This window comes from Chlorocebus sabaeus, chromosome 23 (assembly GCF_047675955.1).
Source record: "Chlorocebus sabaeus isolate Y175 chromosome 23, mChlSab1.0.hap1, whole genome shotgun sequence".
Classification (NCBI taxonomy): Eukaryota; Metazoa; Chordata; class Mammalia; order Primates; family Cercopithecidae; genus Chlorocebus; species Chlorocebus sabaeus.
Window position 1 is genome coordinate 7712369 of NC_132926.1, and position 14950 is coordinate 7727318.

At 48.3% G+C, this 14950-nt stretch overlaps 1 protein-coding gene across 1 annotated transcript; it reads right to left on the reverse strand.

Annotated features, from left to right (window-relative positions):
- Nucleotides 1-1232: 1232 nt before the first annotated feature.
- MSX2 (msh homeobox 2) lies at nucleotides 1233-7521 on the reverse strand. Its single transcript, XM_008015332.3, has 2 exons — nucleotides 7021-7521; nucleotides 1233-2951 (listed from the first exon to the last, which is right to left on the reverse strand). The coding sequence occupies exons 1-2, from the start codon at nucleotides 7397-7399 to the stop codon at nucleotides 2527-2529; spliced, it is 804 nt and encodes a 267-aa protein (XP_008013523.1). The 5' UTR covers nucleotides 7400-7521; the 3' UTR covers nucleotides 1233-2526.
- Nucleotides 7522-14950: the final 7429 nt, after the last annotated feature.

Below are 14950 nucleotides of genomic sequence, written 5' to 3' on the forward strand. Positions count from 1 at the left end.
GGAAAACGCAATCCTTAAATGAATATGGCTGGATTCCGGGCTGAGATTAGGAGTTCGAGCCGGAGAAGTCCAGCGGGGGACTGCAGAGACGAGCTTCCAGGTAGGTTTGGGTCGCTCCAGCGGCTCAGCTCGGGCGGAGCGAGTGAGCAAGACAAAATCAGCCCCGGACTTCGAGCCGACCCCTCGATTTGGATCACTTCTGCGCTGGAGCTTGTGAAACTTCTGAACCACGTTGCCCGACCCCGCCCCATAGGGAGAAACGGAGTTTCCGGGGCCCACTTTCAAAGTGCGTGCGGGCACAATGGAAACGCCGGACGAAGCGCCAGTCCTGGTAGGTGCCAGGTGCCAATCTGCCCGCCGCGCTGTTTAAGCAGCAAGAAGTCCTTGTATCCTTTCTGCCTCTGTTCCGAGTCACCGGAGCCTCCCCATCCGAACACTGACCTCGGAAAGGTATCAATCACCAGGAACCACTTCAGATTTATTTGTGCGACAGAAAGCTGAGTTTAAGATCCTTCTTAGCGTCCTCCACCCATCACCGTTTTATCGTGACGCCTCAAAACCCAAGCCTGACTGCAGTTCTGTATCGTTTCCACTGGGAGAGGGAAGGCTGGGTAGCAAAGGGACTTGAATGAACCACCTTCCCACTTCAAACCGAAGAGTGTTTGCTCGGAGTCCATCTCCTTGGAAGGAGATAGGAATGGTAAACGGAATGCGATTTGACACACTCCTGAAAGGGGAGCGAGCGGGCTTCCATCCCCCAGCCCAGCGAATGCACCTCCTTACCATGTCCATTTGCAAATAGCTGTAAGGACCCTTTTCCTCAGTTTTAAGTTTGATGTGTTGGTAGCTGGGAGAATTCAAGTTCAAGATTTTCCCTTGATCATATACAAATGACTCAGATACTGGCTGATCTCTCTGCCCCACTACTTATTTAAAGTTCATCTTTCACTGTACTTTTTCTGAAAAACTCCTCGCAGCAATTCCACCTCTTTTCCATGAGTAACAAGCTGCCAGAGGAAACATTTCAAAGTATTTCAGTAGTTTCAGTTCACTCCCCGCCACCACCAATCACCCCAACATGGCTGAATCTGGCCACAACTCTTGGTTGATTTACATTAAAATATTAAAAAATACCAGCTCCCCCCTCATCTGGGTAGCGCTTTCGAGCTAAGCCCAGCTGAGAACAGAGAGGACCTCTTAAAATAATTGTGAGTTTGGACAAACTTTACTGCAATAAAACAAATGTTTAATTTAATTCAGAATAAGAGATAACTCTTCAATAAAATATATAAAATTGTACAAGGCACCCTTTCAAAGGGATAAAGGTATACTGGAGGGAGGGGAGAGATGGACAGGAAGGTGAAATACCAGGGAGTTTAATGGGCTGTTTGACAACCCCATTTTCACCAAGTCAAAACATGGCTTTACCTTCTGCCCCCCAACATGTAAAAAAGTATATAAAATTTTCTAGTAAGTTTAGGACATACAACAGGTACACACACAGAGAAAGCATAATTTTTTTTCTTTCTGGATCTACTAATTGTTCAAGAATATTTAGCATATAGGTAATGGTTACAAGATACTCATTTTTTAAGCAGAAAATTACTACACCCCCACCCAAATCACCTTGGCAATCTGTGAGGATGAATGTACCTAGTATTTCTCAGAAACCATCAATTCCTCTCAACAGGCTTTTAACATTTTACTCTCCAATTATCTGAAAGAAAGCTACCGACAGCCTTGAGAAGAATTAGGAAGTGTTTCTAATTTTCTACCTCACCTCCAGGCAGTCTCAGGATTCTTCTCATCCCAGGTATTGGTCTTACAAAAATATTCTTAAAAAAGGAAAAATTTTCAAAATGTGTGTGTGGTGGGGCGGCGGGGGGCAGGGGAGAGGTAGGAACAAATGGAGTATATAAAGAGGTTTCTTTTAATGCAAGTAAAATGCAGAAATATGATGTGTCCCCTTCACTTTGAATAATCTCTCCATACCTAATATTTTCTATGTGCATTGTGTCTATTTCTAATATTTGATTTCCATAAGCAGAAGTCAATAATCCCATAAAAATCATTGACTTTAGCTCATTTTGCAAATAATTTGTCTCCCTCTTTAAGAAAATACAACAAATGGACTTACACAGTGTCTTTTGGGAAGGTGACATATAGAAAAAAAGCACATATGTATATAAATTTTGCCTTTTAAAATAATTTGAATTTTTACGTCTGCCGTATAAAAATGTATTATATTTTATTTTATATATATATTTATACAAAAAAACCATCAGAGCCAATCTTTGTGAAAGGAGAAGGGGACATCTGGAAGATTACACCAAGAAAACAGGGCTTGGTGCCTCCACCTAAAGAACAAATTTCAGCTATGTCGTGTGGCCCTGTCGGCCTAGCCGCTTAGGGTGGTGCACGCAGGGTTAGCAGAGCAGGAGTATTGGCTGGTACTGCCTTCTTGGAGAGGGAGAAGAAGCCCTTTGAAACAAGCATCCATCATGGAGTCTATTGATCTGGTCTTCCTTAGGACAGGTGGTACATGCCATATCCCACTGGCGTGGCATACAGTCCCACGGGCGGGATGGGAAGCACAGGTCTATGGAACGGGTAGGATGCTCCATATATGGACGCTGCCTGCAGGGGCGAGCTGATGGGGAAAGGGAGACTGAAGCTGGAGGGCAGCATAGGTTTTGCAGCCATTTTCAGCTTTTCCAGTTCGGCCTCCTGCAGTCTTTTCGCCTTAGCCCTTCGGTTCTGGAACCAGATTTTGACCTGGGTCTCTGTGAGGTTCAGAGAGCTGGAGAACTCTGCACGCTCTGCAATGGAGAGGTACTGTTTCTGGCGGAACTTGCGCTCCAGGGCGAGGAGCTGGGACGTGGTAAAGGGTGTGCGTGGCTTCCGATTGGTCTTGTGTTTCCTCAGGGTGCAGGTGGTAGGGCTCATGTGTCCTAGAGAACAGAGAGGTGAGCGGATTAGCAAAAGAAAGTTACATTAAAGTAATAATAATAATCCCATCTCCCCCATCATCTCTCTAGGTTTTTTCCTTTCCGGCCTCCCCTCTCAACAGAAAGCACTTAGCTTTAAAAAAAACTATATATACATATACATATATATACACACACACATACACATAGCTATGTATGGAAAGACATACTTTGTTTCATCTTTGAAAAAGGTACCTTTGTCAAAATTTCGTGTTTCTTGGGGGGAGGGGGACCACATATAAATGGGCAAGTTGCTTCATTTTTTAAAAATGAGCCTTTTAACAGAAAGTTTGGAAATCTAATGGTGTAACTGAACCTTCTATATGGAAAACAAACAGCATTACAGATAATAGAAATAGAATATACGAACGTAAGACAAGGGAATCAAGTGTTCAGTGAGCAATGAAATGCTATCTCTTCTGAGCATAATTTCTCATCTTTAAAAATGGGAGACCAGGTTCATGATTATCCCAGGCTCCCTCGGATGTGGAGACAATCACATATGGGAAGGAAAATGAAAAAGGCTTTGGCAACTGGGTTAACTGTTTCCCTTGGTCTCCTCTCTGAACCAGAAAAAGTGGACTGTGTCAGCATATTTATGAAGGATAATCGAGCAGATAAGGTCTGTGGTAAATTAACAGCATCTTTGAATTTGGGGGCAGTCCCACGCAATAAACAGTCACACAGCTGTCATGGCATCCAGTCCACAGATTATAAAATCTGAACATCATTTTACAGATCTGGATGTGGGATAAGGCTCTTGGCTGGGTGCTTCTGTAATATAAACTTTACTAAGACGAAGGGAAAAATTAGCTAGCCCATAAATGTAAATGTCAGGGGAAATCATGCTGCCTCCGAATTGAGAGCACGTGATGACATCTTAGTCATCCCCTCTACCCATTCTATGGCTTCGGGCAAATGTGTAAATGATTAGTTTGTCACAGGGGGAAAACAAGCAAAATAAAGGTATGCCAACAGCATCCAGACTCCACATTTAAAATGGATTCAATTACAGCAAATCACAGACTGCGACATCCTTGTGATTCCACAGCATCAACTAACTTTGGGCTTGTCTTCCTCAAGGGTGGGTGGGCAGAGGAGGACAGAGCTGTGGCAATAGAATGCTAAACAATTAATTTTCTGCATTTGGCTTTTACGAGCTATGCTAATTTTCCAAATGTGGCCACAGTATTAACTCTAATGTATTCATGGGAGAATGTTGCATTTCTTGTTTAGTTACTTTGGTGGCCCAAGAAAGAGTTTACACTTCATACTTGAGGGTGACACAGCACAAGTCCCAACCCAGCTTCCATTTCCAAAAAGAGATGAATTTGTTCTAGTGTCACATTATTATCCATCACTTTACTGAATCAAAAAGAGATAAGAGGCTTTGTAACCAACCAAAGAACAGAAATATGGGAAAGGGAAAGATAAGAAACTACCATAAAAGTCTATACTTTTGCATTTGCTAATCCCTAAGTTACCAGAGAGCTGGGAAGCCAGTTTCTTACTTTACAAATTAACAACACTGTCAGAGACTCTCAAGAGACCTGCAAAATTCTCGCCCTTTCCAAACTAGGCCTGGCTCTCAGGAGGACCCAGGTGTCTCAGCTCAGATACCAAGTTCCTAGTGTGTATATACTCTTGCTCCTGGGCTCTACGTGGGGTTTTGAAGCACTATGCGACTGGGCAGGGTAATTCCAGCTGCTCCTTTGCACATCTGAATTATGAAATCCAGGTGACCGGGATCGCACATGTGTATCAAAACCATGAAGCTATGAGGCTTCCTCCCAATGCAACACTCCCTATCCCTCCACCCCCATCTAATTTTAAACCAGCCAGAGGAAGGATGCGATTATATAAGGCAAAACAGCGTTTATCCTACTTCCTCCAAATAACAAAATCAGGCCCGGGCGGGTAGCTCCCTCTCGCCCCAGGCTCCGTCGCCTGGCATTCTCAGGACCCACTGCTCCGACCACAGGGTTACCGCTGCCACCTCCAGGTCCAAAGCACCAACAAGTCTTTATGGTGTTTTTTTACTTTAAGTTCTGGGATACATGTGCAGAATGTGCAGGTTATAAACTCCTTTCTCAGAATTTCTGGTTCTTTTCATGGAAAGGTCACAGCCAGGGCCCAAGGTTGCCTTACCAAGAGCGGGGAAGCTTGAGTACAGGGCAGGGATGTTTACAGGGGTAGTGGGTCATTGCCTTCCCAGACCCACAGGCCTAAAGGACGGCAGGATTCCTGACCTCTGGACACTACTCCATTTAAGGCCTGTATCATTGGTTGGGCATAGCCGTAGGCTATGTACTCAGTGTACTCAGTATTTGTTAAACAAATTAAGTCTTTTAATTTTCTGAGCCTCTACTTCACTGTCAATAAAGTGGGTAAGTAACACTAATCCCTCAGTGTGGTTCACAGTACTAAAATTCTAAGAGTGCCCAGAGCCCTGTCTGCCACCTGGTAGGTGATCATTAAATGGTCCCAAGCCTTTTTTTTTTTTGGTCAAGCCCAAACTGCTGATTCCTCTCTGAACTTCGCTGAAATGTCCTCATCTGTTAAGAGGCCGGCTGCTGCCCTACAGAGGAGATAAGATAATACGGTGAAAAGTGCTATAAAGCACTATCCAAACTTGAGTTTAAATTCTTTGAGTCCCTTAATCTCCTCGCCCTTTGAATCTTTCAGTTTCTAACAGGGTGGAGAAAGACTGCCAGAGGGGACAGCCACTGACGCCTGGGTATATGGCCTTGTTTTGTTAACAAAATACAGTGCGTCTAGTCTGGAGGGCTGAATGATATAAATAGTGAAAGGATCTCTCAGCTTTGGAGAAAGTCCCTCCACAGCCCCCACCCTCACCTTTCCTAAAGGTAGGGGATGGGGTGGAGGGAAATTAGGGGGTAGAAAAACCATAAAGGCCATGAGATAAAAGTAAAAGAAGCTGTAAAGGATGACGTCTCCAAATTGTAAAAGGACCCAGGGACCAAAAATGGATGCTGAAGCGGAGGAGAAATCTCCGCAGCCTCACTGGCAGAAGTGGGGTGCAGGTGCGGAGTTCTACCTAGTCTGTCTGGGGAGAGGAAGCAAACGTGGTCAGGGCACATCAAACACAGGAGCAAGGCGTGGACACCAGGTCCCCCTGGCCAATCAGCGGTTGTTGGTAACCTGGGACAAGCAAAGGCCGTCTTCTTTAAAAGCCTCAGCGTCCACGTCTGAAAAATAGGGTAGTCACAAGTCCAGTGCCTACACCTGGGGGTCCTAGAGCGTATCGGGATCTGGTGAGCTAATGGGCATCACTTTATTAACTCTCAAGCCCTGCTGGAATGCGGGTAATTATTACTGTGAGCCAAGAAGAGCCCGTGCGCTTCTGGCCCCATCCCGCTCCCGGCGAAGCTCAGAACCTTGCCGGCGGCGTGCTGGCTGCGGAGACCACAGGGAGACATTTCCTCTCCGCACCAGACTCTGGTGCCACCATCCCTTCGTGGGATCCGGTTTTGACACCCGCGGGACTCACGAAGGAAAATGGTTTCTACTCAATGTCTGGCTAAGCCCAGTTAGCTCATCTTTTAAATGGGGGCACAACTCTCAGGGTTGAGTTTTGAACCTGTCTCGTTCCTGGCACATCCAAGTGATCATTGAACATGGATCCATCTCCCTCGCTCCCCAGGAAGAGATCCCGGGGAATACTGAAACAATAACAAGCCAAGTGGCCAGAGCGCAGGGCCGAGGGCTGTAGAAACGCACCACCAAGCCACCCCGTAAACCCAGCTGGGGTTCGCTCTTGAGCTGAACAATCTGTATGTGGAGGGAGTCTCAGACACACACATCGCGGTTATTACCTAGAGTGTGTCTTGGATGCGGACGGCGCGCCGAACACCCCGGGCACCAAGGGGTCCAGAGGCCCTGGGCTTGCTTTCCCGGGAGTGCAGCGCACGCAGAAGGGTCTCTGTACCCCCAGCCTGGAACACCCGCCCCCCGCTCCCTCCGGTACCCCGAACCACCTCCTACTCCTGCCCCGGCCCCAGCGCGCACTCACTTGGTGGCGGCGAGTATCGGCCGGGTTCCTGCATCCACGCCGCTCCATCTTCTGAGTTTTCCGACTTGACCGAGGCGGTCTCGAAGGGCTTCACCAGCGGCCCGGGGCTGTGCGCTTCCCGAGCGCCGTGTCCCGGCAGCAGCAGTGGCCGCAGGGTGGCCCCGGCCGAGGCGCTTTCGGCCGGCAGCGGGGACGCCTCCTTGGGCGGCTTCTTGTCGGACATGAGCGCCTCCACGCTGAAGGGCAGGCTGGAGACCTTGACGCGGCGCTCCTCCGCGGCCCCCTCGGCGCCCCCAGGCCCCGGGCCTGGCCCGGCCACCACCGCTGGGCCCTCCTCGTCGGGCGAAAACAGGTCACTGCCTTTGGACGGAGAAGCCATGACTTCTCTGCCCTACGTAGCTCCCGACTTGCGACTCCGCTGGCAACCCGGCAGCGGCGACTCAAACTTTTTCGCTGGGGAGACGGGAGGGGCGCGCTGGGAGCCCAGCCTTTCCTCCGAGGGGAAGTGGGAGACGCGCGCCGCCAATCCGCGCCGGGCCTGGCGCTGACGCCAGAGACGCTCGCCCCTGATTGGCTCTTCCCGAAGGGGCTGGGCCCCCCTTCTTTTTTTTTTTTTTTTTTTTTTTTTTTCTGTTTGAAATAAATTAGGAGTTAATTACAGGAGCAGTCAGCAGAGTTGTTATTAGGCGATCCCTGAAGGGTTATAATCACGCCGAAACTGAAAAGCCCGAGACCTAATTAAGAGCGATTATTTAAAGAGGAAGTTCGCCGAGTCCCATTTCTTCTCTCTTCTGACCCTTCTTTAAAAGGGACCCTGCGCCCATCCCACTCTCCCTCTACCGCCAGAATACGTCAAAGATCCGCAAACGGCATTGCAGAAACATTTATGAAGCCCCTACTATGTGTCAAGTGGCTTACTTTACAATTCCAGAGAGTCGGTGCTGAAATTCACAGGCCCATATCCCTGTGAAAAGAAATGTATGCACTTAGAAGAGTATCTCGCCACCAGCCAGCGCTCAAAAGCGTCCGCTGTTATTATTAGAGCGCATTCCCCTGGAAAAGACAGGCCTGAAGGAGCCCGAGAAGTAGTCAGGAGTTCCTCTCTCCCAAAGGGTTCGGAGTGGAGAATTTAAATAAGTTGTCCCCATCTCTCTCACTAGAAAACAAATCCAGCGCACTTTTAGAAAGTTGAAATCTCTGTGCTTGTCTCCTGAATCTCCTTTCTGAGGGAGATCCGGATCCGACCTTTTTCTCAAGACAGTGCAAATGTGCATTCGTGAGTTTGAGCCTGTGTTTGTCCTGCGTGTTTGAATGCCAGTGTTTGCCTCGGAGGGTAAATGGGGGTGGGGTGGGGGGGGGGGAGGAAAAGTCGCCAATATCTAGTGCCTCCCTCCCGTTTGCAAGTCTCAGAAACATCGGCTTCCAAGTTTGCAAACCCCAGGCCTACATACCATTTTAAGAAGCACACTTTTATTCATGGCACCTGGTTTTTTAAATAAAAACATAGATGTCTCCACCCCACCCCAAATTATACCCTCGATAATTCCTTTCCAAAGCCTCAGTGATGACTGTCTCAGCCTGGGGAAGGGGAGAGCGAACTTCGAGGATTAGAGGCCTCGGATCTCTCCGCTGGTCCTCAAAATGCCTGGCCTAGAAGGATAGCTTCAAACGACTCTTTTCAGGCTGCGGCTGTCTTTTCCTATATCTGAACGATTATCCTGCGACTGACGAGGTAAATAGGAAGTCACCCAACTCAGGACCTCGCCTACAGCAGATGCTTGCTAAACATTCCCTAGAGCATTGGAAGGAAGAGACATTGTTTTTAATTATTTAAATGACCAAGGCTTGGAGGCTACCTCCCAGTTCAGGAGTATTAGAAACTTGACCCCTAGACCTACAGACCCTTAAACTCTTCCCAATGTACTTCTCTGAGGCACTGTTTCCTTCACCCCAAACCTTTCCCTGAAGTGAAACTGTGCTGGCCCCGAAAGAACTGGAAAAAAAGTATTATCTGAATCTTAGAGGATAAAAACAGTCTGCACAGGCCAGTTAATTCAGTTTGATTAAAGATGGTCCTGAAAAAGTAAAAGAGTAAGTCCTAAACACAGTCTTCTAAAACTTCTGAGTTTCTCTCCCACTATAAAGAATATGTACATTTCTTCTTAAACAACTGGAGGCTCAGAAAATTAGAAAAAAAAAAAAAACTATGAAAACTATCTGGAAATGTATGCGTTTTCCCCTTGAGTCATACCTGGTGGTAATTGGTTTGATATGCATCTCAAATACAGTACAGGTAAATCCAGATTAACTTCTGTACCTTCTAGATGTACAAGGCAAGGTGCAGGCTATATATTTTGGAAGCAAATCTGAAATTCGTTTAGCCCTCAGCTGCCAAAGTGTACAAAAGGGTTCAACTTTCAGTTAGGCTGAAGGCAGCCAATGTTTTATAATTATTCCTGAAAACTCCTTGTTAATATCTGTCAGCCATAGGGCACGCAGGCTCATTCCTGAGAAATTCGAAACAAAAATCAATACCACTGGAACTCCTTTGTTTTAATGAACTTATCTGGGAAAGGAAAAGCCAGGTCCCCTTTACTACTCCGGAATACTGAAGTCCAGGCAGAGATAAATAAATTATAAAGCCAGGAATAGGAAAACAGAGATTAAAAAAATTACTGGTGTTCAAACCCAGAGTGCCAAGCTCTGACCACGAACAGGAAAGATGCTGAGAGAGGAACCAGCCTGTTCCTGGGGTCTTTGCCAGTTCCCTCCCCAGCTCTCTACTGAGGTGGAGACAAATCGGGAAAGGGGCTCACTTCTGCTGGGAAAAGGCTGGAATCGCAACACAACGCTAGCCCTTTATGGAAAGCCCCAAGTCTGCATTTAATCCAACTTTGGCTGCGTTTTCAGAACGTTTTATTCACCTTTTCCTGGCGAAGTGACCTTGGGCACTCCAAATTGCTTCCTCCAGCCAGCATTTTTTTTTTAATCTCCAAAATAAGAGATAATAATCCTTACCTGGGATGACTCTGGTGGTGATTAAATTAACTAGGCTACCTAAAGTAACTAGAAGGCATAGGAGGTCCTGTTTAAAAACATTATTGTATATCAAAAGCAATCACAATGTATCGAATGCTTTCTCCCTGCCAAGTATCGAAAGATAAGGTGCATCCCAGACCTTAAGGTAGGTTCTTTGTAAAGTTTCCGGGGCTGAGAATTTGGCTCGGTGTGAGAAGTGTCCTGGTTTGGGGACAGTGATCTAGCGGAGGACTGGCTTTGTCACGTAGGAGGCACTCAGTACATGTTAGTTCCCAGGGATGTATGCGTAGCTGCAATACTTGCTAGCAAAAAAGAGGGGGTTCCAATTGGAACTCAGTCACCAGGAAGCGTCAACTCTGAAGGATGCTTTAGTGCCTGGACCTATCCAAGATCTTATTTGTTTCTTCCAACACACCGCTGCTAGCAGATTATTTTCCCCATTTCACAGATGAAAGCCTAAGGCTGGGAAGCGCTAATACTCTGCCCACGGTGGCGCAGGTAGAAGTGGGAGACCCGGGAATCCCCCCGCGCGGCTGAGGCCTCTGAGCGCAGATCCTCAGCCCTGCACCTTCCCGCACTCCCCGGGGCGTGTTACACCGGCCAGGCCCCTTCTTGATGCAACCGCGTACGCGCGCCGCGAGTCCCAGGGAGAAAACGCTCCTTGCAAACTGTGGAGCGCTGCGCGCAGACCTTAGCGTTTGTAACCCCGGGGGCCGAACGCTGGATCCCAGCGGCTAGAAGCGGGTGGGGGAGGGGCAGCGAAGGGGGCTGTAGACGGGCCTGGGCTTCGGGCAGGCGCCAGGCGCGGGGAGATGAAAGGCGGGCTCCGGGGGAAGGGGCTGCGCCGGGTGACCGGCTCCAGCCGCGCCGGGCGCCCCGCCCCCGCCCTGCCCCGCCCCCGCTGCCCCGGGCAGAGGCGGCTGCCCGCGCCGGAGCCGCGTTAATTGCTCTCGGCCCCAGCACTCAGCCTGCGCGGAGCCGGGACAACCTCGCTCCAGGAGGAATGACAATTCGCCCTAATGGGACAACCTCGCTCCCAGAGGAGTGACAATTCCTCCTAATGGGCGCTCGTTAGCGGCCTATTCTACTGAGCCCCGGTATCAGAAGCGGGCAGACCCGCGGGCGCCAACATCCGCCAGGAATTCCACAACACCGCTCACCCACCCCCGAAGACATTCGCTGTGTGACTTCGGGCAGAAGGCTGCTCCTCTCTGAGCTCATTTTTCTGACTGGTGTTTGCGGAGTGGGAATGGGGACGGTTCGGCCCCCTGGTGTCTAGAGAGCTCACTTTCCGAGTTACACAGTCCAGGAACTCGGGTAGACAGGTATTCAGGGTCACAACTGGAGGTTTTGGGGGTACAAACGTCTCGCTTGCGAAGCTCTGCAAGTCCAAGCTGGTTCTTTCCTGTTCTCCTGTTCCCGCCCCCTAAGGTCCGGAGTCGGGACTGAGCCCGGGTTTGAGCCGGGACTGGAGAGAAGGAGCCTTTGCCAAAAGCACGATGCAGATTACTGAAGGCCCCCTAAAGCCTGAGCTTTCTCTCCATTCCACAGATGAAGTCGTCCAGGCGCAGAGAGGGGAGAGGTTGGCCTGACTTCAGCTGTGGTAAAACCTCATTCAACATCGTGCCCCTGGAAGAAGACCACCACAAGGATGGGGGCGGGCGAGGTAGTGCTAAAAGAAGCTGCATCTCCTTGCAGGTCCCACAGCCTGGAGAGGGGATGGCGAGTTCTTGGGGTCTTCTAGTTCTGGAGGCAGCAGGTGTGAGGGGAGGAGCTGTGGGTCGGCCTTCTGTAGTTCTATATTCAAATCCAGGCCCTATTTCTCACCGTTTTCCACCGTCACCTTGCTAGGTCTTGGTTTCGCCTTTCAGAAAATGGACATGCTAATGCCCAGTCCACGGGGTTGCTAGTGAGAACTAGGTGACAAGCCTCACAAAATACCGAGTAGCGCTGAGTGTGCTGGAAGCAGGCACTGACCCAGGAGACAGCTCTGCCTCGGATCTCCTAGAGCTGAAGCGGCTTCAAGTAAGGTTGAACCATGTATTTCCTGTGAGACTGGATAAATCACTTCACTTTTCTGCACTGTAGATTCCGCATCTGTCACATGAGAGTGCCTAGTATTTAGTAAATGTCGGATATTATCATTTCTTAAGTCATTATCGATGGTACTTTTTACTTCCCTCTCCAATAGAGCTTTCTGGGCATCGTGCACATTTGAAATCGAATGATCCCATATTGGATGATTCGAGGCATGGAACTCATTGAATGATTTGAGGCATGGAACTTTCTGGAGCCTCTTTTTTTTTTTTTTTTTTTTTCTGTAAAATGGGAATAACTACCTACCTTTTGGGAAGGAAGCAGATTGGCAGATCTATCTAGTGAGAAGTGGAGATTAAGGGAAGAAGAAACTTTAGGTTCAGACAAACAGCAGGGAGTATCTCCTGTCTCCCAACCCCTGGGCACAGCTCACTGGCCTCTTCCCAACCCCTGCCTGATTGGAAGGAAGTTCCCACGAGCAGGGCCCAGGCTGATTTGTCTGCAGAGAAAGACGCAAAGGGCTCCCTGGAAGAGGTAGTTCCAGGAAGCTGGGTGGCTGCAGCCCTAGGGAACCAGCCCGGTCATCCAGGAGAACACCTGGGGGATCTTACCCTGCCATTCACAAATCTCTACCCTCCCCCACCCACCCCCTTCTGTTTACCCATCTGTAAAACCAGAATAACCACCCATACAGGGCTGAGCAGAGCTGAGGTTTTAAGCAAGGTTCAATAACTCTCTCCCGCTTATTCCTCAAGCAACCCTGTGACGTACGGGCCCTATTCCTCCTGAAAGAAGAAAGAACTGAAGCTTAAGGCTTGATAAGGTTTTTTCACAACTAGAAAATACCTGGCAAAGATGCAAATCAGGATTTGGCTGATTCTAAAATTTATGTATTTTGCCCGCAGCAGAGGTTGCTGTAAATGTGAGAGGGGAGGCATCTGGAATTGCTCACAGCAATGAAGTATCTACTATTTCCATTTTCTTCTAACTTGACAGATGGGCTGTTGAGTCTAGGTTGGGCTCAGTCACCAGCGCGGACACGCTTGTAAATTGCTCTTGGTCCCGCCACTCTGGATTATGGCAAAGGGTACCCTGGATTATGGATTCCCAAATAATTAAACAGAAATCTCAAGTCTATCTTATTTGGTGGCCTCCAAGATGTTTCAGCTTCAAAATGCAGCAGACTACACGTGGGGAAGATGGGAAAAGGAACTTTGAGGGGTTACTTAATAGGCATAATTATATTTTTTAATTAAGGCAGGTAATCTCTTCCATTTGCTCCACCCCCTTCTCCCAGTTGCCTGGTGGGGAATAAGCAGAGTTTGCTTTATTTGGAGGATAAAGACAATTAGAAGCAATTATTCTAAGTGTTGTTAGTCATTTTCGGGCAAGGAGTTGGGGTGTTAGAGCTGGGCCCCAGGCTTGTGCCAGCCTTCAGAGGGAGCTGCTGGTCATCACTGGCAGGAAGAGCCTTGCCGTGGTAATCAGAAAACTGTGCATCTTAGCTTTACTCATGGCAACGCTTTCACATCCAAAACCTCACTTGTTACTGGGAGTGTGAATCCCCTCTCCTCCTCCCTTTCTGCCCCCACCCCTTCCTGTCTATCACCCCATTTCGCAGCCTGAGGTGAAATGTGGGTCTGAAAGGGTAGGCCACTGGCCAGAGGTCACCGAGGGAGTAGGTAGGAAAATGCATCACATTGCTTAGGTTTGGCCAGGAAATGCTCTGAGCCTTGCAGGGCCCCACTGGTGTGGAAACCATGCCTTTTGGGGCCTGGATCCATGAAGACCCGATCTGGGGGCCCCCAGGATTTGTCATGCATTCACAGCACTGTGTCCAGTGCCCAGAAGAGCCTTTGGCATGGTGAGGGGCTCAATAAATATTTGTTGACTAAATGAATAAATCCAGGTGGTGGTGGAGACTGCAGGGGTGACTCACTGAAAGGTTGCCTTCCCCAGGGACTCCGGAATGATCTGTGAGTTATGAGGGCTGCTCTCACAATTGTAACTAATGCTGGATTGGATTCTGGCTGGGCAGGGGCAGAATTTTAACCTGTCCACTGGGAAAACTGAGCGTTCATTCCATCCCAGACCCAGAAAGTGACTAGACTTGCAATTAATTGTCACATTTCCCTATAAAGAGTTACTCATTTCACAAATGGGAAGAGTTGGGGAGGTCGAGCTTGCCCAAGGTTTTGTAGCATCTTAAGTGTTTCAGTCAGCATGTGACCCCAGGTGAATCTGACTCCAGACCCCTAACTGATACATCATCCCTCAGATTGAATTTCTCTAACCCCTGGCTAAAGTTAGCCAGAGACAGGCTGGATGCAATGGCTCATGCCTGAATCCCCGCATTTTGGGAAACTGAGGCGGGTGGATAACCTGAGGTTAAGAGTTCAAGACCAGCCTGGCCAACATGGTGAAAACCCGTCTCTACTAAAAATACCAAAAATTAGCTGGGCATGGTGGCAGATTCCTGTAATCCCAGCTACTCGGGAGGCTGAGGCAGGAGAATCACTTGAACCTGGGAGGTGGAGGTTGCAGTTAACCGAGATCGCACCATTGCACTCCAGCCTGGCAACAAGATCTCAAAATAATACTACTACTACTAATAAAATAAAATCAGCCAGAGAAACTCAACATCACGCTGTTATCTTTGCCCATTTGCTTTAGTGATATCTTGATCTTTCCATATGAAGGTGTGTTTCTACAATGGAAAAAAAGAGATCCAAATGTATTTAGGAAAATATTAAACTGATAGTTTTACGTTGCTCATCCTCCCTAATAATAGCGGTTGATGCTTTTTGAGCACTTACTATGTGCCATGCACTGTTCTAGGCACACAACAGGCACC